This window comes from Cricetulus griseus, assembly GCF_003668045.3.
Source record: "Cricetulus griseus strain 17A/GY chromosome 1 unlocalized genomic scaffold, alternate assembly CriGri-PICRH-1.0 chr1_1, whole genome shotgun sequence".
Lineage (NCBI taxonomy): Eukaryota > Metazoa > Chordata > Mammalia > Rodentia > Cricetidae > Cricetulus > Cricetulus griseus.
The window spans coordinates 157,681,633-157,705,186 of record NW_023276807.1 but is presented as its reverse complement, the minus strand read 5'-3'; the positions used below and the strand labels follow the sequence as shown (position 1 = coordinate 157,705,186).

General features: G+C 48.4%; 1 protein-coding gene across 5 annotated transcripts in view; it reads right to left on the bottom strand.

Moving 5' to 3' along the window:
- Window positions 1-310: 310 nt before the first annotated feature.
- Window positions 311-23,554, bottom strand: part of Shroom3 (shroom family member 3) — a 103,780-nt gene continuing 80,536 nt past the window's right edge. For 4 of the 5 annotated variants that reach the window (XM_027388434.2, XM_027388436.2, XM_027388439.2 and 1 more), the window contains 7 exons: window positions 19,267-22,480; window positions 14,925-14,998; window positions 11,651-12,499; window positions 9,998-10,498; window positions 7,207-7,357; window positions 3,423-3,695; window positions 311-1,352 (listed from right to left, as the gene is read on the bottom strand). In XM_027388434.2, the coding sequence (XP_027244235.1) occupies window positions 984-1,352; window positions 3,423-3,695; window positions 7,207-7,357; window positions 9,998-10,498; window positions 11,651-12,499; window positions 14,925-14,998; window positions 19,267-22,480 (5,431 nt within the window). In that variant the 3' untranslated portion in view covers window positions 311-983. The remainder of the gene's footprint in view (window positions 1,353-3,422; window positions 3,696-7,206; window positions 7,358-9,997; window positions 10,499-11,650; window positions 12,500-14,924; window positions 14,999-19,266; window positions 22,481-23,554) is intronic. The other variant, XM_035452557.1, reaches the window with a different exon arrangement.

Here is a 23,554-nt window from a genome sequence, read left to right as displayed (position 1 = left end):
AACAGTTGTCTCTGTCAGTAAACTGGTGAAGATGACAGGGGACTAACACTAACCCTAAGGAGTCATCACTGGGCCACACAGAACATCATCCTGGGACCTCTCACCCAGTTAACACAAGTATAGAGTGGCCACTGGTCAATTATAAACATCAGACAAAGGTGGAGAGATGAGTAAAATACTTGTTACACAAGCCTGATGACCCAAGTTCAATGCTATAACCCACAAATTTATCTAACTTCTACACGAATCCTGTGGCACTCACATCCACCCACACAGCATGTTTATAGACAAATATATACACACAAGCATATAGAGTTTTTTTTTTTAAAAAATCAGACAAGAGCAGAAGAAAACCCACAAAAATCTCCATATTCAATTTGACTATCTTTGGAATTCTTCATTAAGGTTTTCATAAAATACAAAGCTCACACGTAATTGTCTACATCCACCACAAAACAGAATCAAATAAGTGGTTAGCACACAAACACATATTGATCTTTTTCATTTTTAAAAATATAAATAACAAAAATGTTCAAGGTTTTACAGTTTTCTTAATGTGTGTGTCTTTTTAAGGCTTTGCGTTGAAGACTGGTATTTGCACCCTGATGATAGGGTGCATTGCCCACCAGCAAGGAAGGCCACTGTGGATACAGTCCTGAGGGTGGCACACACTGGTCTCTGCTGCTTCAGCCTGTGAAAACCTACACGGTCAAACCCCCTCCCATCAGGTCAGTGTCACGAATGTCCCCCTTTTACTGCAGAACGAATACAGAGCGGGAAGGCCCCAGCCGCATGCAAGCTCAGGAGACCAACTGTGAAAGGCAAGGGAGGAGAAAGATGGGCTTCTTTCAGGGTGCAGTCTCTTACTTCTACCCCAGAAGCCCCCCAGTAACCCACAGTTCAAACTGCAGTTGCAGTGAGACATCTTTTAGATTAAATAGTGTTGAGTGTGGTATCTTTTGGGTGGGTCTTTCAGGAGAGGGTTAAAGTGGAGAGGTCAAGGTTGGGAAAATGCCCCTGAATACAGAGTCCCCCACGGGAGTCACATGGCCGGTGAGGGCTGGGGGCAGGGAGATGGCCCCTGCCTTGGGCCTGAAGTCCGAGGGAAGTGACTCCAGCAGACACTTGACCTGCTCCTGGCCCAATTTGATCTTGTCATCCAGCTTCCGCTGCTCGATGAGGAGTGTGGACTTCATTTTCACGAAGTGCTGGTAGTCCTGGAGCTGCTCGGCTGACAGGTAATTGGCCAGGATGGCCAGCACTGCGCGCTCCCTCCGGTCCAGGTTCTCCTTGAGCTCACGAGCATCCTCATGCTGCCCAGCCAGAATCTTCCTCTTCTCATTCAGAGAGCTCTGCCAGGGTAAAGCGACAGGGAAGTCAGCCAAAAACACAGGGAAGCAAATGGGCCAGGCTCCTGCATGCAGCCTCTTCAGGACTGCAGACCCCTTTTCTACTCAACAGTGCCTTTGTGGACCAGGCTAGGGACAAGGGCTTTCAAGTTTAGTATCCTATGTGAATACTACGGTGGTTGAGTGGCTTTGGTAACAACCTGACCCTGTTAGGTCTATACTTAGTCGATTCTCAGGTTCTCTTGAGTACTTTGTGCCCCCCTGGGGACACCAGAAAGAGTCTCAGCAACCTCTCCATCTACTGAATCAAAAACTCTGCAGGGTGCTGCAGAGAGGGTGTGGTGGTCCATTTCACTGACTGCTCTTCTAGAGGACCTGGGTTCCATTCTCAGCACCCACATGGCAGTAATAGCATTCCCATGCCCTCTTCAGGTACTGCACAGGCAAAACACTCATTAGTATAAAACGAAAATAAGTAAGCTAAAAATCTTAAACCTCTGCAGAAAAGGCCTGCCCTGAAGTCTGTTTTTCTTCCTTTTGGGGGTGTGGGGTCGAGACAGGGTTTCTCTGGGTAACTTTGGAGCCTGCCCTGGAACTTGCTCTATATAGACCAGGCTGGCCTCAAACTCAGAGATGCTTCTGCCTCCTAAGTGCTGAGATTAAAGGCGTGCACCACTACTGCCTGGCGAAATCTTTTTAACAGGATCTCCAGCTGGTTCTTTAAGAAACAAACAACCGTACAAGCTTTGGGATCCCCCAAATGTAACAACAGGAACACATTCCCTTCTCTAGAGTTAGCCCACCAACCTCAGCTACTTCTGGGCCTCGAGTCAGGATTTCGAGTCTGTTCACCAAGGATGCTGACTCACACCTCTGACTTTCTAGAGATGCTCCACACAGCCTGGCACCGAACATGCAGACACACCATAAATGCCCAAGTATTTTTTTTTTAATTAAATAGTTTTTCAGACTTTTTAGAATTATTAAAGGCTCATGTGACTCTGCCCCAAATTAGCTTGTTAGATCTTTTTGAGACAGGGTCTCACTATGTTGCCCTGGCTGGCCTTGAACTCAGCAATCTGCCTACTTCAGTCTCTCCAAGAGAGTAAAGGTATGCACCATCATATCCAGCTAGCTTGTAAGATTTTTTTTTTGAAGATTTTATTTATTATGTATCCTACATTCTGCTTCCATGTATATCTGCACACCAGAAGAGGGCACCAGATCTTATAACGGATGGTTGTGAACAACCAGGTGGTTGCTGGGAATTGAACTCAGGACCTCTGGAAGAGCAGTCAGTGCTCTTAACCTCTGAGCCATCTCTCCAGCCCCATAAGATTTCTATGATGCCTAAGAAATAGTATAAAGTTAAAAGCTGAATTTTGGGCTACACAACACAGTGAATCCCTGTCTCCAAAAAAGAGTGAATTTTATAACTACCTCCATTTTCATAGTTCTTTCCCCTAATCAGAAAAAGACCCAATATAGTCCAGAGACATTGAATTAAACAAGCCATATACTTCCCACCTGTGTCTCAGATAAACTAGGGATTCTGAAGTTTATGGACATTTCTCCCCTATCCCATGACATATGAATATGCTGGATTTGGGTATTTATTTGCTACTGATATTCTTAGTTTCTCAGAGGAAACTGATGCAGCATGGTATGGATCCAGGGCTCCATATGAAGCATGAAACCCAGGGTCTGTCACAACAGCACTGTCCTTCCAGGTAACATACAGTGGAGTCATGCCAGTAGTGTACCCGCCCACGGCCTGGCCCTTCATGCAGATTCCCTGGAGGGCGGCCTGCCCCTTCTCCCAATAGTCCTGTGGGCTCTCCTCTCTCAGCCATCTGTCTAGCATCATGTCTGTCTATCCTCTCTCTCAAACATCTGACGTCATCTTTATCTCCTTGAGAAGAAACACATGGGTCCTGTGCATCTAGTTCCCTAACTGCCAGCACTGCATCTTGCACAGGAGATGCTTGCTCAGCTCCACAGTGATTGTCACCTGAGAGAAGGGATTGTGTCTAACGTCTCCCCTCTATGGACACAGGCTCAGAGGACACATACCCTTTCTTCTTTACTTGCGTCTTCACCTAGGCCACTAAGGACATTCTCCACTCGGGCGAGGCGTCCAGAGAGTGAGAGCAGTAGGTTGACCACCTTGTCCAAGTCCCCTATGAACATCTTGTACTTGTCAAACTCATTGGGCTTGCAGAGCTCACTGATCAGGGCCTCCACCTCTTCTCCCAGGGCATTGTTCAGCTTGATGTCCATGAGCAGGCTCCCTTTGGCTTCCTGGAGGGTCTCGAGCTTGTGGGTGAGGCTTCCGATGAGCTCAGCCTGGAACAACAGGAGAGCCACATAGCAAAGATGAGCCAGCAGCCTCCTAACCCCATCCTACCTTTAAGATTCAGCTAAAAGTGTCTCTGCTCTACGAGGACTAATGACTCAACGTTAGAACGTTTTTCTGGCCTTTCCCTGAATGTCCGTCTACAACTGCTGTTCCTTGAGCCTATTCAGCATTCACCTGACAACACTTGATTACACACTGCCTCACATGTTTCCCTACTGTGTCATGGTGCCTGCAGTTCTGCCCTTCCCACTGGTTTATTAAATTCTCATTCAAAGTCCTTTCATGACGTGTTCTTATTGGATACAAAACCATGAGTTAGAAGGCAGGGCAGACATCCTCTCTTACAGAGAAGCCACCAAACAGGAGTGAAGCTTCTTGCCCACAGTCGGAGGCTGAGTATAGCTGACATATGTGCTATATGCCACACAGAGCAGTCTCCAATATTCCCCATGGAACAGATGAGCATGAGACTTGGTGAGGGGCCCACCTAAGGCACGTGCAATATCAGGGTTATCCTCACAAAACCATTACAAACCCCGATGCCAGAACTTCAGAGAGAACAGATTTGCTCAGGTTGTCGGCTGATCTCCAAATGTACTATTGAGCACACGTACATTAAACATAAGTACTATATATAATATTTTTCAAAAAGAAAACACAGGACCAGAGAGCCAGCTTATCAGGTTAAGAGGCTTGCCATGCAGGGTTAGTACCTGAGTTCCTGGAGCTCGTAGAAACACGAGAGTGACCCACAAAGCTGCTCTAATGGTCACCTGCAGCATGCCATGGCACACGAGCCTTAGACACACACTATGCATGTGTGTCTAAGGGGGGAGGGAGGGAGGGGAGAGACTGAGATTGTAACTACATACCAGTGTCCAATGGGAGCTACTTAATTTGTAAACCTCTGACATTTACCCACTTGGCTTCTCATCTGGCAAACTGTTAACTCAGGCAGTGTGAGATGCTATTTCTATGGATTCTTTTTCTAAACATAGTTCAACACATCCTCCCCTCTCACCATCTGCACACAAAACATCCTGCTGGGCCTCTCCATCCCCCTCACCACCCGATGAACACAGACTGAGTCAGCAGCTGGCTCTGACATGATCACTGTCAGGCAGGCACTTGACCTGTGCCACCAGCTACCCATACCACCTGCCTAAAGCCTGCAATCATGTCTTCATCACTCAGCTCAAGCTCTGTGCCAGGCAGAACCATGTCTTATGCCTCAACCACTGCTTCAACAACCCAACAACACAGTATTGTCATCATCCCAGTGTCAACGATAGGCACAGCGAGGTGAACAGAGGGTACAGACCATGCCCAATCCCATACAGTACGTGGCAGAGCCAGGTTTAAACCCAGGGTGCAGACTTCAGTGACCACCTTCAAATACCTCACAGGGATGTTATGAAGCTCAAAATAAAGCTTGTGTGAACACACTGGAAACCAAACATACCAGACACTTCCTGTTTTCTGGGCTCCTAAGACAATATTAATTATGCATAAAATAACTAAAGTTAATACATAAAAATATTGAAACAGTGGTTGAAAACACCCTAATTGTGGTGAGAGGCACCTGTCCATAGACTTGAAGCTCAGCAAACACCACCACCACAGCAAGGTGATAATAGCCGAGCACCACGGCCATGTGGTGAAGGGAGGCAAGAAGCCACGATGGAGCAGATCACATTTAAAGCTGGACATTACTTCTCAGCAGTAACGAAGAATGCAACATGTCTACACAATGGAAGACTAGAGAATGGGCAGCCCAGAATTCTGTACCCAGTGAAAACAACCTTCAGCAATGACAATGTCCTGGAGACACACAGGCAGATCTATTCTGAAGGAATTTTTCTCAGAATGAGGAAGCAAGGCAAGAGGGGAACCTGGAACTCCAGAAGTGAAGTGCAACAGAAATGGGAGGCAGAGAGCTAAGGAGCCACAGCTGCCTCTTGGGACCCCATGGCAACAGCTGTCTTCAAGGGCAATAGAGCACAGTAGTTTTTGATGCTGCTGTCATTCATTTCACTATTAAATGTGCCAATAAAGTATTGGTGGAACATTGGATAAAGAAAGACTAGGGAAGCACACAAAACTGTACAGCCCACACAAGGACTGGAACTAAATAGAGCTAATTTACTTCCTGAGAGGGTGACTTAATCCTATAAAGTAATGAAAAAGCAGCTCAAACATAAAATGAGGAGCTGGAGCGATGGCTCAGCTGCTAAGAGCACGTGTTGCTCTCACAGAGGATCCAAGTTCCATTGCTAGCACACACATGGAGTTCCAGAGGATTTGATAGTCTTTTCTGCCCTTCACAGACACCAGGCATGTATGTGGTAGCCATAAATACAGGCAAAACACCTATGCGCATAAATAATAAAATCTTTAAAAAATGAAGATAAGAAGTGCTGGGTGCTTTGCTACTGTAATGCAGAGGTATCTATGCTCAGGACAAAGGAAAACACTCAGCTGAAGATGTCACAACACATGGGATGGCGTATATATGGCTCCTCTCAGTGGCAGAGCACTCTGATTTCTGAGCACAAGACCCACAGAATGGGCTCAGTCAGCAGAGATCAGAATGAGAAACCTTTCGTTGGGAGAAATGTGTTGTAATGGATGTTGCAGCACACAGCCCTGAACTCACAATGCTGAAGCAGCAAGAGGGAAAATCTGATGGAGTGGCCCTCGAGTCTCTCCACTTCTGGGGGTAGCGGGGATGGTAGGGGTGGCGGAGTCCACGTGCTTGTGGTTTCATCCAGAACACTTGGGAGAGGGCCTGGGGCATGTTCTGAACAGTAAGTAGAATGACATATGCAAGTCCCTCCTGGCACCAGCAATGCTAGAGCACACATGCATGCTCACTCCTTTTGCAGAAGGCATGCCTGGGGTCTATGGAGGGCTGTAGGCAATGTGGAGGGCGTTCTGCCCTACAGACACAGTCTGCCCACATCTCCATGGTATATATGTAGGGAGGCTGTGACAACAGCAGGGTGTTTTTAAAAATGTCTGACATTTACAATTTCTGTAGGAGTACCAAATGCTAACAATTACATTTCAATCCTGTACTTTAAAGGTCTCTGAGGTACTGCAAAGAGCTGGGGGTAGGGCTGTAAAAAGGTCAGCCTTACCTCTCCTCAAAGTGACTGAACAGCTGGCCTCTTTCCCTAAGCAGAGGTGTAAGAGCCTCTAGCTTTCCTCTTGAATAAACTACAACCAGCGGCCGAGACCAGTGGCCAGGAACCTTATTGAGGTTCATTTCCAGCTGTGAGACCTTTAATAAATAACTCAACCTCTTGAAGCCTTCTTTCATCATTTACAAAATGAGAATGACAGCGACTTACCTGGCCCATCCACTCACAGGAGACCTCCTAGAGCTCTCAAGTGCCATCAGATGGGACAGGTTTTCCCTGCCTTAGAGGCTGGCAACTGTGCTCCTCAAGGACTTCACTCCCTTGGGGGAACAGCAGAACAAGCGTCCCACTCTACCTTTTTCTCGTTGACGTCCTCTTGCTCCTCCTCCTCAGGCACCTCCTCTGGCATATCTTTGATTTTGTTCAGCAGCTCTGCCTTGGCTGCAGACACACTGTAGTAGGCAGGACAGTTGACCAGCATACCCACCGCTTCCTTGTCATCGCTCCTGAAACACACGGCACAAAGTCAGAACAGCGTTTCCGCATTCGGTCCTTCAGAAATGCACAAAAACTTCCACTTAAGTCTCTCCCAGAAATGGTGACAAATGAACACATTATTTACTGATGAGTGATTATGTGCTGGGCCCCTAAAATCAGATGAGCCGAGGGTGGAAAACTCCCAAGGGCAGCGCTGGAGATGGGAGTGGGAATCAGGCTCCGAGTCATTTGGCTTCTATTCCCTTGTGATGGATTCTGATGCCTCATTTCACAGAAAGACAGTGTGGACCAGTGTGAAAGTACATCCAAGGTGCCGCACAACCCCAGAGTACCAGTCACTCCTGTCCCTCTGTGCGCCTCTGTGATCTTGCTGCTCTGGAATACATACATTTTCACCTTCAGCAAGCCACATACCATACCACACCACAAGCCTGTGAAATCAAGAGCTTGCTGGTTTGGTAACAGTGAACTAGTACAAAACCTAGTCATCAGCCGGGTATGGTGGTGCCTGTCTGTAATTTCAGTACTTGAGAGGTAAAGGCAGGAAGATCAAGAATTTGAAACCAGCCAAGGCTACTGCATTTCAAAAGAAGAGGGAGGGACGAGGAGGAGGAGGAGCTAGATCTAGAGCTAGAAAAGGAATTAAAGTAAAACACGGTGGCAGGCTCAAAGTTGTCCAAAAAACCTGGGAACTGAGAAACAGCATCTCATGCATTTGTTTTTACCATCATTGTTTCATAGTCTGTTTCTTTTTTTTTTTTTTTTTGAGGAGTTGGGGATGGAATCTAGGTCCTCATGCATGCCATCAAGTCTACCACTACAACCTCAACTCAGTTTAGAGTCCAGATACCACCTGATGAAGAAATTACTCCTAGAAGTAAGTTAGGTTATCTTGGAGGGAAATTTTTAACTCTTCAATCATGTATTATTTAACTCTGACCACACATACAAACATTTTACCCATTTCCTCTAATCGGCATATCTACATGTAAGCCGGCTGATTGGGGAATCAGACAAAGCCTTCAGAGAAGTGTTGCAACTTCTCTCAGGGTACCTCCTGTATTCCTGTCCTCAAGAATCTGACTGAGTCTTGCCAGGAGGAGACTTTGCTTGTTTTCACCAGAAGGTGGCGCATGCCGTCTTTCTGGGGGTTTCAGAAAGATGGCTGAGTGCAGCAGGACCATCTCGCCACCAAATTCTCAAAGGTAACTTTTTTCTAAGGATACACTTTGAAATTACTTTGGTCTTTGTGCAGCAAGTAGCCAGGTAGCAGCATGATCATTTATTTATACACACCATGGTGAAACTGCATGGTAGACCCATCCTTGAGCCCAGTGGACTGCCCTGCACACTGCAGGTATTCAGTGATACTTGCTACAGTGTGACTCTGGGAAAGTGATCACACCTAAGCCTCAACTCCCCAAATCCGAAGCTGAAGAGACAGATGGGGTAACCGTGGGGCCTTGAGTTAGAAGAGCTGTGAGCACACGGCTTTTTTTCTCCCTCCCACCAGTGAAACAGCGTTCCTACTACTGATTCAGAGACTCAGCAGGAAGTTTCTAAACTGCAAGCCCATATTTGGGTGAAATGTTCTGTTTGTATTTAGTCTGGAAGCTACTCACTGCTGAGCCCCAGTCTGTCAATATGCATAGTTTTCACTGAAAATTAAAACGGAAATAAAACCCACTTTTCCCCAACAGTCTTTAATGAAATCAAGTATGTAAGAAAATCTTAGAATAACTCAAGAAATCCATGCAATGGGAAACACAACTGCTCACAGAGCAGAGGCTAAGGGGCCCAGCACACCCAGGGGGGCATTCCCACCGAGACCTCAATTCTCAGGATTTGAGCAAATGCTCACCTTGATGCCTCAAAGTGAATGTCCTATATACATCTATTTCTCTACACCCCTCTCTCTTTTTTCTTTCTTGGTTTTTTAAGATAGGGTTTCTCTGTGTAGTCCTGGCTGTCCTGGAACTTGCTCTGTAGATCAGGCTGGCCTTGAACTCAGAGATCTACCTGCCTCTGCCTTGCAAGTGCTGGGATGAAAGGTGTGCACTGACATGGCCTGGCTAGGCCCCTCTCTTTCTCATGAAGACTTGTCCATGTTCTTGTGGAGGCCTCAGACATGCCCACATCTCCTTGCTCCCTTCTTAGCACTGAGCCTAGGAGGTCCCTGAAAGCATAACAGGATCAGGAACAGGACAGGACAGGACAGGACTGGCAATCATGTGTTTGCTGAATTAGGAACACTGTATAATTGCTAAGAGACAAGGAAGTCAGGGTTCAAATACAATGGCTTCCTTCCACTCACACATTCTAGGGCCTTGGTGGAAGAAGACATTAACACACCTCTGTGTGTCAGAGGTAGCTGCCAGTTCTCAGAGGTGCTTGTTACGATGAAAGGCAATGTTTACATAAAGGTGGAAAATGAACAGTGGGTATTAATGATGGTGACTCCTACTGCTCTCATTTTCACTGCTGGGCATTTATCCTCAGCGTCACTCCCTTAAGCTCAGATGGAATTGTCACATTTGTTCAATGATCTGTGGTCATAGGAATACATTACTTAAGTACTCCAAAATGCCATGACCCCACAGAAGGAGTTTAGTTGTAAGGCTCTCTGGGGGGCACTGCAGGGGACTTACCTCTTGACTTCATACCCTGTCTGTCTGAGGGTTTCTTCAAATGCTTTCCTCTTTGCGCCACTTTCCTTAAGCACATTAGCATCTCTGGGGAACAGACCCTCCATCAGGTCCATCGTTGTCTTCCTTCTGGAGTCCGGGTCCAAAATGTCTGCCAGAGATTTGTCTTGATGGACAATTTCCTTGGCAAGAGCCTCTGTTCGGATATCTTCCGAGGTCTTCTGGGGCTCAGCATGGATTTTCTTGCCTAGATCCTGAGTTCTACCGACAGGCTCATGGGTGAGGCTTTGGGTCTGGCTGGGAGAGGCCTGCTTGTCAAGAGAACTGGCGAGCTGTGGCTGAGCATTCCCATTCCCATCGGAAGGTGTGCTGGACTCGGCTTCTGAAACTGTGGCTGAAGTTTGAGGTGCTTTGGGAGTCGTTATGTGACTACCTTCTGAATGGACTGCACCAGGCACGTGCCCGTCCCTTGTGACTGTCACCTTGGGAAATCGGCAGGAACTACTAGGGAAAGAAAAGAGTGTGGTTAAGAGAAGAGTCAATAAAAAGCTGAAGGTAAGGACACAACATGTGAAGGAGAAATTCTCATCAGGGCTACAGCTTCCCAAATCAGGAGTGGTGTGAGGAGATAAAGCTGTGGTGTGCTCCCAGAGCACAGGTCCCTAAAGGGCCTTCTCCTGAGCCCACGGCTGGGCCCAAGACACATTCACTAGCAATCTAGTTTTGACAAGTGTTGCTATTGGGCTCAAGAACTTTCTAGAAGGTACGATGGACAGAAAATAGTGGTGGTGAGTGATCTTTGTGGCATTTAGAAGATGCTACCGCACAGATATTTTTTATGTCTGTTTTTCAGACAAGGTTTCTATACATAGGCCAGGCTGTTCTGGAACTCACAGAGATCCACAGGCCTCTGCCTCCTGAGTGCTGAGATTAAAAGCTTGGCCCAGAGAGTGCCTTTTTTTTTTTTTAACATTTATTTTATTTTTACATATATTTATTTGGAAGAACATATGTACCCACAGTATGTATGTGAAAGTCAGAGGACAAGTTCTCTTCTTTCACCATGAGAGTCCTGGATATCAAATTCAGGCATCAGGTTTGGTGGCAAGTGGTCCTACTAACTAAGCCATCTCACTGGACCCCAAAGAGAATTCTGCTATGAGCAATCACCAGTCTCAGAGAATGTGTTGGGAAATACTTGTTCCTACTTAGCCTGGCTTCCACCGCTTCCCCTAAATGTCAATGACTGCTAGCTGTCCTTGCTAGTGTGCCCACAGACAGGAAACCTAATCTGGGGTTTAGTATCAGGAGACAGAAGCCATGTTCTTCACTGTCTGTTTTGCCAGCAATAAAACAGCATTTCTGGATTCTATTTATTTCTTTGACTGATCAAAGAGAAACTCAGGCAAGAGGAGAGGGTCTTGGCTCTTTCAGTTCTTACTTCTCAGCACACAGGAAGAGCTAGTCCCCCAAGGCAAACAAATTAACGGTGGTGGCAGCTTCATGAGTTGAACCAGCATGAAGATTCTTTATCTTAGGGCTCTCCCGTGAGCAACACAAGGATGCCCTGGGAACCCTGGCTGTGAACACCTGTGAGTGAAGGCTGACCCCTTCCCCTCAGCCAAAGGCTTGCCCTGGCTGTGGCTGCTCACTCACCTGCTGCCGGGTTCCTTGTATGCCTCACTGTCTAGCAGTGCCTTGTGCATAGCTTGGGGAGGAGGAGGAGGGAAGTCATCGGAGCTATTCACTTGGGTTTCCTGGCTCGGTAGAGGATACGGAGGTGGAGGTGGGGGAAGAGCCTCGAATGTGGGACTTGAAGTAACCTTGGGGTGCAAGTCCTTCACAAACACTTCATCATCATAGTCCCCCCGAGGTAGCGGGGAAGCCTGCAGGGCTGACTCGGATATTCGGAGAGAGATCCTTCCTGGAGTGTCTGGGTCTGAAGTGCTGCATGAACTTAGCAGACTCTGGTTTTGATAGTGCTTCAGGTTTGCAGACTCAGGTACTGAGGTGTCCTCTGAAAGGCTGTCTTCTCTGACTGCGTGGGCCCACTTCACCCAGGGCGGAGGTGTTTTTTGGGGCAGTGATGCCCTCCTCCATATGCCGTCTTCTAGCCCATGCTCTGGGCTGTTGAACTCATGGCATTTTGGGCTGGGAGGCTGGGTCACTGCAGGGGTGGAAGACGGAAGTCGCCCTGTCTGCCCACTCCTTTCAGTCTGATGATCCATGGTAAGCTGTGACCGGTAACTGGAGGGGGCAGGAGATGGCAGAGGGGAGCTGAGCGGGGCCATGGAGGCAGCTTTGGCATCTGGAAAGTGGCCTTGCATTCCTGCCGAAAGCGGCCTAGGGCAAGGTATTCTAAGTTGCTTCGGATGGTCTGGGGTGCCAGAACATTCCGTAGGAGCTGAAGAACCAAGAGTAGAACTTGAGCCATTCCAGCAAGGGGTAGGATGGTGAAGGGGCAATGCCGGCTCTTTCTGGGCTCTGTCTGAGCAACTGATAGACCTGGAACAGGGCAGACAGGATGGTCAGAGCTCTACCAAAAGGGCAAACCCTGGGCATCAGACACAGATAAGGACCCTCACTCCAGAGAAGCCAAACACTCTCCCTGGACCAAGTTAAACAAAGCAGACAGACAGTGCCCTGCAGGCAGTGTCAGCACGACCCTTCTTCTCTAACCTGTCTCCTGCCAGCACACACATGTAAGATGGCTTCTGAGGACAGGCTGTGGGACATGAAGGAAAACAAGGAACACATGTCTTCAGCTCCTCTTTGGACCACTTTGGGGAGCTGCTTCAAGCTCTGGGAGAAAGACTGATGCCTCACTGTTGTCCCAAGGGAGGGCCTGCCTGGGGAGAACTTGTATGGCGGCTGAGTCCGAAGGTCTGATATAGCATCTCTGTTCCCTGAGTTTTTCAGTGTCCTCATTCCCCGAGACAAAAATGAATAAACAGATAAAAAGGAGGAGACTCACCTAAGCAGCCAATTCAGTTACCTCTGCAGGAGACTGACAATGAGCAAGGGCCTAGAGGTGCCTTAAGTATCTATAGTCACCAAGGAAACCAAACAACCAACAACTCCTGACACCTTTGTTATTGAAATCAGAGGCAGATACATGTACACACACACACACACACACACACACACACACACACACACAACACACACACAGAGAGAGAGAGAGAGAGAGAGAGAGAGAGAGAGAGAGAGAGAAGGGGACAGAAGAGACAGGGATGGGAGAGAGTGCAGGGGAGGAAAGAGGAGAAAGAGTTTGGAGTACTGCTGGCCTGGACCTGTGATGCAATTGTTAATGTGTGGATTAAAAGACAATCTCTAGCAAATCCTGTCATTTATGAATTCTGTATCTGTAGCTCCCCAGCTGGCCATGGAAGGGAACCTGGAGAGCAAATGACACCTTTCATTTCACCCATCGGAGGCCCCAGATGAAGCTGTGACTCTCTCATACATCCCAGTAGCAGGCCACCACAAAACCATTACAGTGTCAGGCAAGGATACCACAGAATACAGCGGCAGGCTGCAGGGAATTGCAGCCATGTGCATGCCTTTACTTTTATTAGATACAGATGGCTGAGTAAAGAGTCTCCCAGAGCTTCTCCCTCTCAGACGTAGCTGCTCTCCCTCCCCATCACAGACCTCCTTCACTGAGTCAGTTTCTTCACTAGGGACCCTGCTACTCTCATGGGCTATTCTGCACTCCTCTGTGGATTCAGAGGCAAGGCCTCTGGAAAAGATATTTCCTTCTCTTCATGCATCTTGGCATCCCTGGCACCTGGCAGAAAGTATCCTGTTGGTGTATGTCAGACGAAAGAATGGTGTTTCCTCTGCCCAGCAACTCTCCAGATTGGAGGATAGGAACTGTTTTAAATTTAATGTCTTAGTTGGGTGTGGTATGCACACCTATAACCCCAGCACAACGGAGGCTGAGGCAGGATTCAACGGTCCAGGCAAGATTTTTGGTCTAAATAGCAAATTTCTAGACTACAGAGTGAGAATCTTTCTCAAAACAAACAAAAGCAACCAACCAAACAATAATACTTAGCATCCTCTACGGGCCACCTAGCCTGCCTTCAAGGAGATTTAATGTTAGTTTGGTGAGCGTCAAGCATTAGACTAGCTCCTTACTGGGTGCTGTACTATTCTGCGTTTATGATGTCCCCTTTAAAAGCCTCTAGACATACATTATAAACACAAAAAGATACAACAGCTGATAAGGAGCTGGCTAATACTTGGGCATTTTTAGTTTATGTTTGGTCTCTCTTATCACATTAACATTAAATCCCTTTGGAAGCAGGATTTAAGTCCAGTGCTTCACTCGATTGAGCTTCTTCATGGTGACTGTTTTTCTGTTTCTCAGGAATAATTTTAGGGTAAAAATATCATTTTGCTAATATAATCAAGGTTCATATTTGATAGGATTTCTTCTCTTTTTAAGGCTGAACAATATTTTGCTGTGTTTACCACGTTCTGTTTATGTAGTCATTCCCCTGATGGAGACTTGAGTCCTTGACTATTTCTGACTACTGTCAATAGTAAACAGAGCTGCTGTGAACTTCACACGCAAGGCTTTCTTAGACTCGGCCTTCAATCCTTGGGGATACAAACTCAGGCCTGCTATTGGTGGATTGTATGCTGGCTCAGTTTGGGATACAGACACAGGCCTGCTATTGGTGGATTGTATGCTGGCTCAGTTTGGGATACAGACACAGGCCTGCTATTGGTGGATCGTATGCTGGCTCAGTTGTTTAATGCTTTCAGGGTCCTCCATGCTGTTTGCTATGCTGCCACCAGTTTACATGCCCACAGTGTACAGGGTTCCAACTTATCACCCTCATCAACATTTTTGTTTTTGTTTTTTGGGTTTTTTTTTTTTTTGTCATTGTTGTTTCTATTGCCACAAAAAGATACATACCTAGATCCAGTGCCAGCCAAACAACACGGGTCCTTCACAAAACCAAAGCCACTGTCTTCTTTCAGGAGCACACCCTGGAAGCACAAGAAAAGGGCAACACTGAGGCAGATGCAGGAAGCACAGGGAAGGAGCCTGCATACTGGTGACCTACTGTGCTCAGGCACCAAGGCAGCACTCTCACAGACATTCCCGAGGAGTCCCCAAAGCTCCAGGAAGACTGCTGGCAACAGGCATTGGTGAGGAGATAGCCCCAAGGTTAGAAGTGGGTCAGCATGAGAACTTCCGCAGGCATCTGCCCTCACAAGAACATTTGTCAAGGAAGAGATGTCCAAGAAGGATTATTCTGGAGTTAACAACCACTGCAATACTCAAATATGATGATAATGACATGAATTTCATGGGTCAAACTTTTGGAGTAACAACAGGTGGCGATGGGAAATAGGAAAGACAACAGGAAAAATTACAATTTTGCAAGTGTTCTAAATAGAAATCTAATTTGTAAATAGGAGACAGTAAACTCTCCCAAGTCTCCCTGTTATGTGCTATCAGTGGCTTTTCAGGGTAGTTTTCGTTTGTTTTTCACTATGAGTAGCTATCAGTATCTTGAAAGGGTTAATACTGCAACACTGATGGTGTAAAATCTGTCCCAGGTGATCTATCTGGTCATGATGAAGACACTGTTGCTATAGATGATAACGTAATCAGTTTTCCATTATTTACAGTAATAAGACACAGGTAGGAAAGGAGAATGCATATATGAACCTAATTTTAGTAACTTACTATTTACTCATCTAATGGGATAATTCTTTATCCATGTTTTTGACTGGGTAGAAGAGGAACTTATAGGTAATGAAGACTCAAATGTTGCTGGCTGAGGAGATAACAAGTGGACAAAGTGCTTAGTGGGAGCTGGAGTTCAGATCCCTAGAGGTCATAGTGGCCTGCCTGTGATTCTAGCACTTCAGAGACAAGGGTCCCAGAGAAAGTTGGCTACCTAGGTAAGTTACACTCATGAGCTCTGGGTTCAACTGAGAACTACCACTAGCCCAGGGGAAGAAAAGATTCTCAATGTTAACTTTGGGCCTCTATGCATACACACACACACACACACACACACACACACACACACACACACACACACACACACGTCCTGCAAACATATACACATGTAAACAAAACAGTCAGAGGTTGGATGGAGATAGAGTTCAATGGTAGAATATTTGCCTAGCATGCATAAGGACCTAGGTTCAATTTTCAGTATTGTCTTTCCTCTCCACTGCGGCTCCCCAAGAGTTAAAGGTGATCACAGGCAGATGAAGTGAATGGGAGCTCAGACATTAATAATCACACAATTCCCTTATTACGTATATTACAGTGTGCCAGACACTTTGCTGAGTATCTTGCATGGAATATTATCTATTTGACATTTCCACTGAAAGTTGCATATATACACGCATGCATAAGTACACATGTACATACCAACCAATCACGTGAATGCAGCTCACAAACACTGCCTACAGTTAAACAGAGGAACTAGGATTCAAGCCAGGACTGCTTCAAAGCCCAAGATCTTTCTGTGGAATTTCAGTGGGTTAAATGCAGCCAATGGGTGCGATCAGGTTTGAACACTTGAAGATGACTTCCATGCACTGACTATAGTCCTTTAAGTTTCATCCCACCACCCCTCCCTGTTGACAGCCCTATAAATCTCGCCCCACCACATGCCCACCACCCTCCCTGTTGACACGAGTGCCAGTTTTTGCCAACAGTTAACCTGAGTAGCCTAGGACTAGGACCCATCTGAGTTCCTGGCACCATCCTTAACAGTCATTTGTTCTGCAACTGTACTCTTCAAACAAAGAGGAATACAAGGGGAAAAAGCAATGGTGCTGTGTGTTTCGGAGAGAATACCCAGGAATCGAGGGAGAGGTCTCATCTTGTCAAGCTTTGGAGCAAAGCTCTCAGGCTATTTGTAGTTCAACACAGTGGCCTCTTGCATTTATCATTTCAGACCTCCAAATTATCAACCACTATACTCAGGGGAATTGATTTTCATGATGACTTGTTTTGGAGACAAAAAGTACCTGACTGTCAGACTTTTGAGAAGGACTGTCAGATGTTTGTAGAGTTGTTCAATACCCAGTACCTACACATTCTCTCTCTCTCTCTCTCTCTCTCTCTCTCTCTCTCTCTCTCTCACACACACACACACACACACAGTCACACACACAGTCTCACACACACAGTCACACACACACACACACACACACACAGAGAGAGAGAGAGAGAGAGAGAGAGAGACAACACACATACAGACACACAGTCACACCCACCCACAACAAAACTTATAAAATCTTGTACTACCAGCATCCGATTAGTGAGAACAAATCATATTCTGCAGGTGTCATAAACTCAGACATTGCCAGAAATGAATTCTACAGGATTTTGGTTTTAACTCAGTCTGTACAAGGTTACCTACCTTGCTTGAGTTCACTGAAGCTAGAAGAAAAATTCTTCATTAACTAAATCTTTACAAAAAACCTAGATGAGAGTTCTTTAAACTTACAATTCCAAAAACTTGAATGTATAGTTCTAAAATTCATAATTCACCTTGACTCCATAACCCAAGTATTTATGCAGTAAGAATAATTTTGTCCACTCTCCCCCCACACACTTTGGTATTGGCGACCAAACCCAGGGCCTTGCTCCTGCTGGCTTTCTATTGCCAACCTATACCCTCCCCTCAAGCCCCTTGCTTTGTTTTAACCACAAAAGGCTAAAGATGAAGAGCACACAGGAAGTTGTCCGGCAGCATCTCTAGTCAGGCCAGGACTAGCTGCTGGGCTGGGAAGCAGCTCAAGAATGTGAGTGTCGGTGAGGAGCAGCACAAGGCAGGTCTCTCATCCTGAATGTCCCCCTTGGCTTCATAGTCCCCAATTAAATAACAATTAAGTGTGGTGCCCCTTTATTAGAAGGACATCTAAATACTGTTCTGTGTTCAGTTACCTTTCTAAAAACAGTTCTGCAAATAACACAAAGTACTTAACTGGGATTTGAAGAAACCTTACCACTTCTCCAAAACAAACTAAAACCTCACTTGGCATCTATTTCCCATGTGACCAGCTTATGAAACATTGTGGGGTGTGGGAGAGACGGACGACACAAAGCATTTAGTCATCCAACCAATTCCTCAAGACAGAATAATGACATTTAAACATGAGAAGATTTATTTCTTGCCTATGCTTTTCAACCTCTTTTTTTTTTAGAGACAGGGTCTTTCTACACTACATAACCTTGGGTGTCCTAGAACTCACTATGTACACCAGGCTGGCCTTGAACTCCGAGATGTGCCTGCCTCCTGAGTGGTGGTAATAAAGGTGTGTGCTACTACACCTGGCCTTTTTTTTTTTCTTAATATATAATCACATCATCTTTATAGTATTAGAAGAGAAGAACAAACTGTTTGGACTGCCATGGGTAAACTACTGCTGTAAAATTAGCTGAAAAAAATCTTGTACCCATGGATTTTAATGACCTGTTGGGAAGAAACACTGAAGGCTTTGAATGGCCTCTATAAACTTTTTTTTAAGTGGGAGTTACACTGAGGAGAGAGTATTCCTAGACAGTTCTGAGCAGAAACTACCTGGGAGGATACAGCATTTTCTCTCACAAGGGTGTGTGTGTGTGTGTGTGTGTGTGTGTGTGTGTGTGTGTGTGTGTGTGTGTGTTGTGTATGCACACGTGTTTCAATCCACTGGGAGATAGGATATTTCCTCTCTCTCTCTCTCTCTCTCTCTCTCTCTCTCTCTCTCTCACACACACACACATACAGAGAGAGAGAGAGAGAGAGAGAGAGAGAGAGAGAGAGAGAGAGAGAGAGAGAGAGAGAGAATGCTACATAAAATATCAAAAGCCAGACCTGGTGGCAAAGATTGGTTCCAACTACTTGGGATTCTGAGATGGGCTGAAAAGTTTCAGGCCAGCCTAGACACCTTAGTGAGACCCTATCTCAAAAGAAAAAGTAGAAGAGGCTGGGTGGGTATAGCTCCATGGTTACAGTACTTGCTCCGCATGCAATGTTTAACTGTCAGTACCACAAACAACCATAAAACAACTACATCCCTAAAAAGACACACACACACACACACACACACACACACACACACACACACACACACACACACACACCCATAGCTCGAGAAAACTGCAGGAAAATAAACCAGCCATATTATTTTCCTACATTTAAAAGGAAAAACTGAACAAAGGAGAGATGCTAGGAGTGCCTGTTAACGCTAAGAGTCGGAGGGCCAGCCCCAGGCCAGCTGGCTTTGGATGCACCTACCTGGCCTTTCTTGTCTGCAGTGGGAGACGACCGGGACCTCACATGCACAGGGACGGCCAGGGTGTCAGAGCGCTCCAGCAGGTCCTCGGCTGACTTGGACTTCCCAGCGTTGGCGGCCACCATGCTCCAGGAAGGCGGCCTGCTACCAGGGGCCCTGTCCGGTCTCTGGGTGGCCCTCAGTCCACAGTTCGCTCCACTGAGCAGCTGCCTGGGGGGCTGAGGGTCCCAGCGTCGTCGGTCCCCGACGAGGCGTCCGCTGGCGAAGGAGCTGCTGCGATCTCGGGGCACCTGCGGGGCATCCGTGGCTGCTGCAGACGGGTGGGGGTGCTCCTTGCGGGGCGCGTCGGGCTCCCGCAGCGAGCTCAGGCTGCAGGCCGAAGCCAGGCCGGGGCCGTCGGGGGCCGCAGCAGGGCCCGGCTGGAGGTAGACGCTCTGGGCGCGCTCGCGCAGCCCGGGCTCTGGAGGGCAGGCGGCGGAGGCGGGCCGCTTGCCGGTCTTCCGCTGGATGTAGTCGGCCAGGGCGCTCTGCTGAAACTGCTTCAGCTCGGGCCCGGACAGGCTGAGGCTGGAGCAGGCCTTGCCGTCGCGCTCGAAGAGGCGGCGCCGGTCGGCCACGGTGCTCTCCCCGGAGAAGCGCGGCGGAGCGGGCCTCTGTGGGCCGCAGGCCGCGGGCTCGGCCTCCTCCGACACCCCCACCTCGTTCATCTTCTCGGGCTCCGAGTAGGAGCGCTTCTTCTGCTCGGGCGTGAGGCGCCGGCGGGCACCTCGGCGTGGGGCGGCCTGGGGTGCGGCCGGGGTCACGCTGTGCCGCTCCCGTGGGGTGTGCGGGGAGGACGAGGACAAGGGTGCCGCGGCCTCGGGGCTCCGCATCCCCACGTGCGCGGAGGCCGGTCGGGGGCGCCAGGGCCTCGAGGTCGCCGGGGTGCCCGGCTCCAGGTCTCGGCGACGAAATGAGGTGGCGCCCAGGACGCGGGACTGGGCATCCTTGATGCTGTTCCTGTAGGCTCGGCTGAAGGGCGCGTCCAGCAGGGGTGACTCCGGGGTGCTGGGCCTGTCCTCCGACGACCACGAGGCTTCTCTCTCCGCCTCGCTGAAGAGCTGAAAGGTGCTCTGGCTGCGGAGCAGGCGGGCGTCGGGCCTCGGGGGCTCAGCGCCTCCTGGGACAGGAGGTCCCCGGCCGTCCCCAGCCTTCCTCAGCGGCTGGCCACACGGCTGCCAGCAGGAAGTCTCTTCCAGCCTGGACTCCCCGTTTTTGAAGTTCTGCTCCCCGGGGCGCAGCTGCTCCGTGGACTCGGAGGAGACGTGGGTGCTGACTTTTGGATCCTCAAAGTCGCCGCCGCCGTTAGGGCTGGAGGTCGGGCCGGTCCTGTGGGGCCTATAGTTGAGGCCGTACGTGGAGCAGCTGCCCACGCTCGGGAGCCTGTGACGCCCTTGCTCTCGCTCTTCGATCTTGGAGACCTTCTCCAGCACCGAGCAGTGGGGCTTCCGGTACTGTGGGGCAGAGGTGCTGCTGCTGGAGCTGAGCCTCCTCTGGTTCAGACCCGATGTCTGCAGGAGTGGTGGGCCCGGGGGCTCTTCAGACCTTGAGTCTGCCCCCTGCAAAGAGTCTGCGACTGTATTCATTTTCCCCTCCGGCCTTGGATGGGAACTGGGCCTGTCCTGGTAGCTCCTGTGGTCGGGCCCGGCTTTCCCGCCAGGCTCTTCCACGTTGGCGTTGAGGGCACAGGCGGGCCTGCCACCTGGGTAACCCTCCTGGGCATCTCCTCCGAGCTCGAGGCTGCTTTGTCTTCTTAGACTCTCTGGAATGTTCTGGAGAGAGGAGAAGGCCGACTTGGTCCTGCCAAAGTTGCCTGACTGGCTCTGGCCTAGACCTTCCCTCTCCAGTTTCTGCCTGGGGTTGGCGTTGTGATCTTCCTGAACGTCAAAGGGCTGAAGGAGCCTGGAAGGCCTCCTGTCATCTCCCGCGTGCAAGACCTGGGCCTGAGGAGATGAGAGGCTGTGGTGATTCGAGCAAGGTCTGCTGCCATGGGTGTTCTTTCTCTCACTGGGATATGGGCTGTTGCCTTGGAGAGGTGTGACGTGTCTCTTCAGGGAGGAATCTTCATCTTCAGGCACTGAAGAAAAGTGGACTTTGTAGGGGACATATTTGGCGGTGGGTTCTGGATTTCTCTCCCCTGGGGTCACCAATTCATGCTCTTGGGGCTGACAGATGGCAAACCCAGGCCTGTTAGCTTCGTTTTGGTTCCCATTCTCATCTAAGGTAGCCATCTTGTTACAAGCTCCCTGAGCAGCTGCATATCCACTCTCTTTGACCAGTGCAGGGTAGACTGTACCATTACTACTCACAGAAGGCTGAGGCACCTGGGCAAAGTGTGGCTCTGGAGAGGGTACCGGATAGATGCCAGTGGGCAGTAGGGGTTGGCCAGGCTGCATCTTCTGGGTATAACTGTGCTTAGGTTTCACTGGGGGGCTGTTCTCTGGACTCCTCTCTGGGACTGTATGCAGCTGTTCCTCAATGAGCGGGGTTTTCAAGGAGCCTGAGGAGTTTGTCGGAGGTCGGCAGAACCTCTTCTGATCAAGGCTGGACCAGGAGCTGGGACGCTCGCGATGCCGGAAGGCTGCATAACTGTCACTCCGAGTGGGGGGCATGGGTGCACCCACTTTATGAGGCAGGTTGTCAGTGGCAGTATCTGAAGAGCTGGGGCACTGCTGGCTCCAAGGTGGGGAGGGTGCTCCCTTGCCCCGAGGAACGCTGTGCCATTTAGCACAGCCCTGAATACCTGCTGACACGTGGGCATCCCTACCTTGAAGAAGCAAGGCTGAAGGGTTCACCTCATACTCTGACGATACTCCCCTCCGGGTATCATAGACTGTCTTGACATAGCGAATGTCTGCTTGTCTCATCCCTTCTAGGAGGCCACCTCGAGCAGAAATCATGTCTGTGGAACCTGAACGTTCTTGGCCAGAGCCACCAGGGGGTGGGTACTCTAGAATGCTAGAGCTTGTAGAGAAGGAGCTATACGCTGAGTCTCTTTTATTATGGAGGTGGCCAAGCTGGTCGAGGCTGCTCATGGACTTAGCAGGAGAAAGGAGATGGCAGGCTGGGTATCCACCGCTAGGCTCCAGGCTTTCCATGCTCCCCTGGGAGCTGCACTGGTCAGGGCTCTGCCTCAGATAAGCATGGTCATAGTTGGAGAGGTCACTTGTAGAAGAGCTGGGAGAACAAGAGACAGAGCAGTCAGTCGGCTGAGGAGGTTAGTGGGCTCACAGACACAGGGCTCAGCTTATAAATTCGCTCTTATGCAAGATGTTCCATTTTCGGAAGGGTGGGTCAAAAGGGCCTTATTTGGGGCTTGTTGTGATCCCTGTGTCGTCACTAGGATCAACTGCCCAATGCTGTATGTAGCCTTATGAGCCTCTAATTAATCACTCAGGCTTACTAGAAGAAAGGGGTGGCCTTAGGCACAGGCAGCACACTGCAGTGACTTGCTGCATTGTAAGTGACATTTTGCACATGCCCAGAAATGAAGGTGGTGAGTGGGGGAAAACTGAAGAGAAGGAAGAATGGCAGAGGAGAACATTTTCTGTCTATTATAGATCCTTGTGCAGGAGATCGAGAAAAGCTTAGTAAGCAAACAGGCATGTGAAGGGCTGGGGGACTTGGGGAACACATGCGTATGATTTTAGTTAATATCTTTCCTTTTTAAGGAGTCAAAAGCTAGGCGTTGGCAACCTTCCTGAATCTCAACACTGGGAGGGACAATTTGTTTGTGGGGAGAAGCTAAACACAAAGCTGAAAGGAGAAATACAGGAGGAGACATTAGAGCCAGAAAAGGCCAATGAGAAGAGAAGGAAAGGGAGAGAAAGTGAAGCTGGGAAGGAAGTCTTAGCCACAGGAGGTCCTTTAGGCTGGGATTCCAACACCAAAGCCATCCTCAGTGTGCATTCAGAAGAGCAAGACCTTTGTATTACTAAGCTCCTCTGGGTTGGGGAGGAAAGAGTCTCAATATTGGCCCTTTGTACCCCAGAGAGCTGCCTCAAAAAAAAAAAAAAAAGTGTTTTTGTTAGATAATCAGAGAGTCTAACATGCACGTGTGGGGACCAGGGAGTAAATCGTTATAGTTTCCATTCAATTTTGCTATGGTCTTAAAACTGTTCTAATAATTGACTATAAAGAGCTGGAGAGATGGCTCAGTAGTTAACAGCACCAGCTGGGTTTGATTCTTAGCACACACATGACAGCTCACAACGGTCTCCAATCCCAAGAGATCTGATTCCGTCTTTTGGC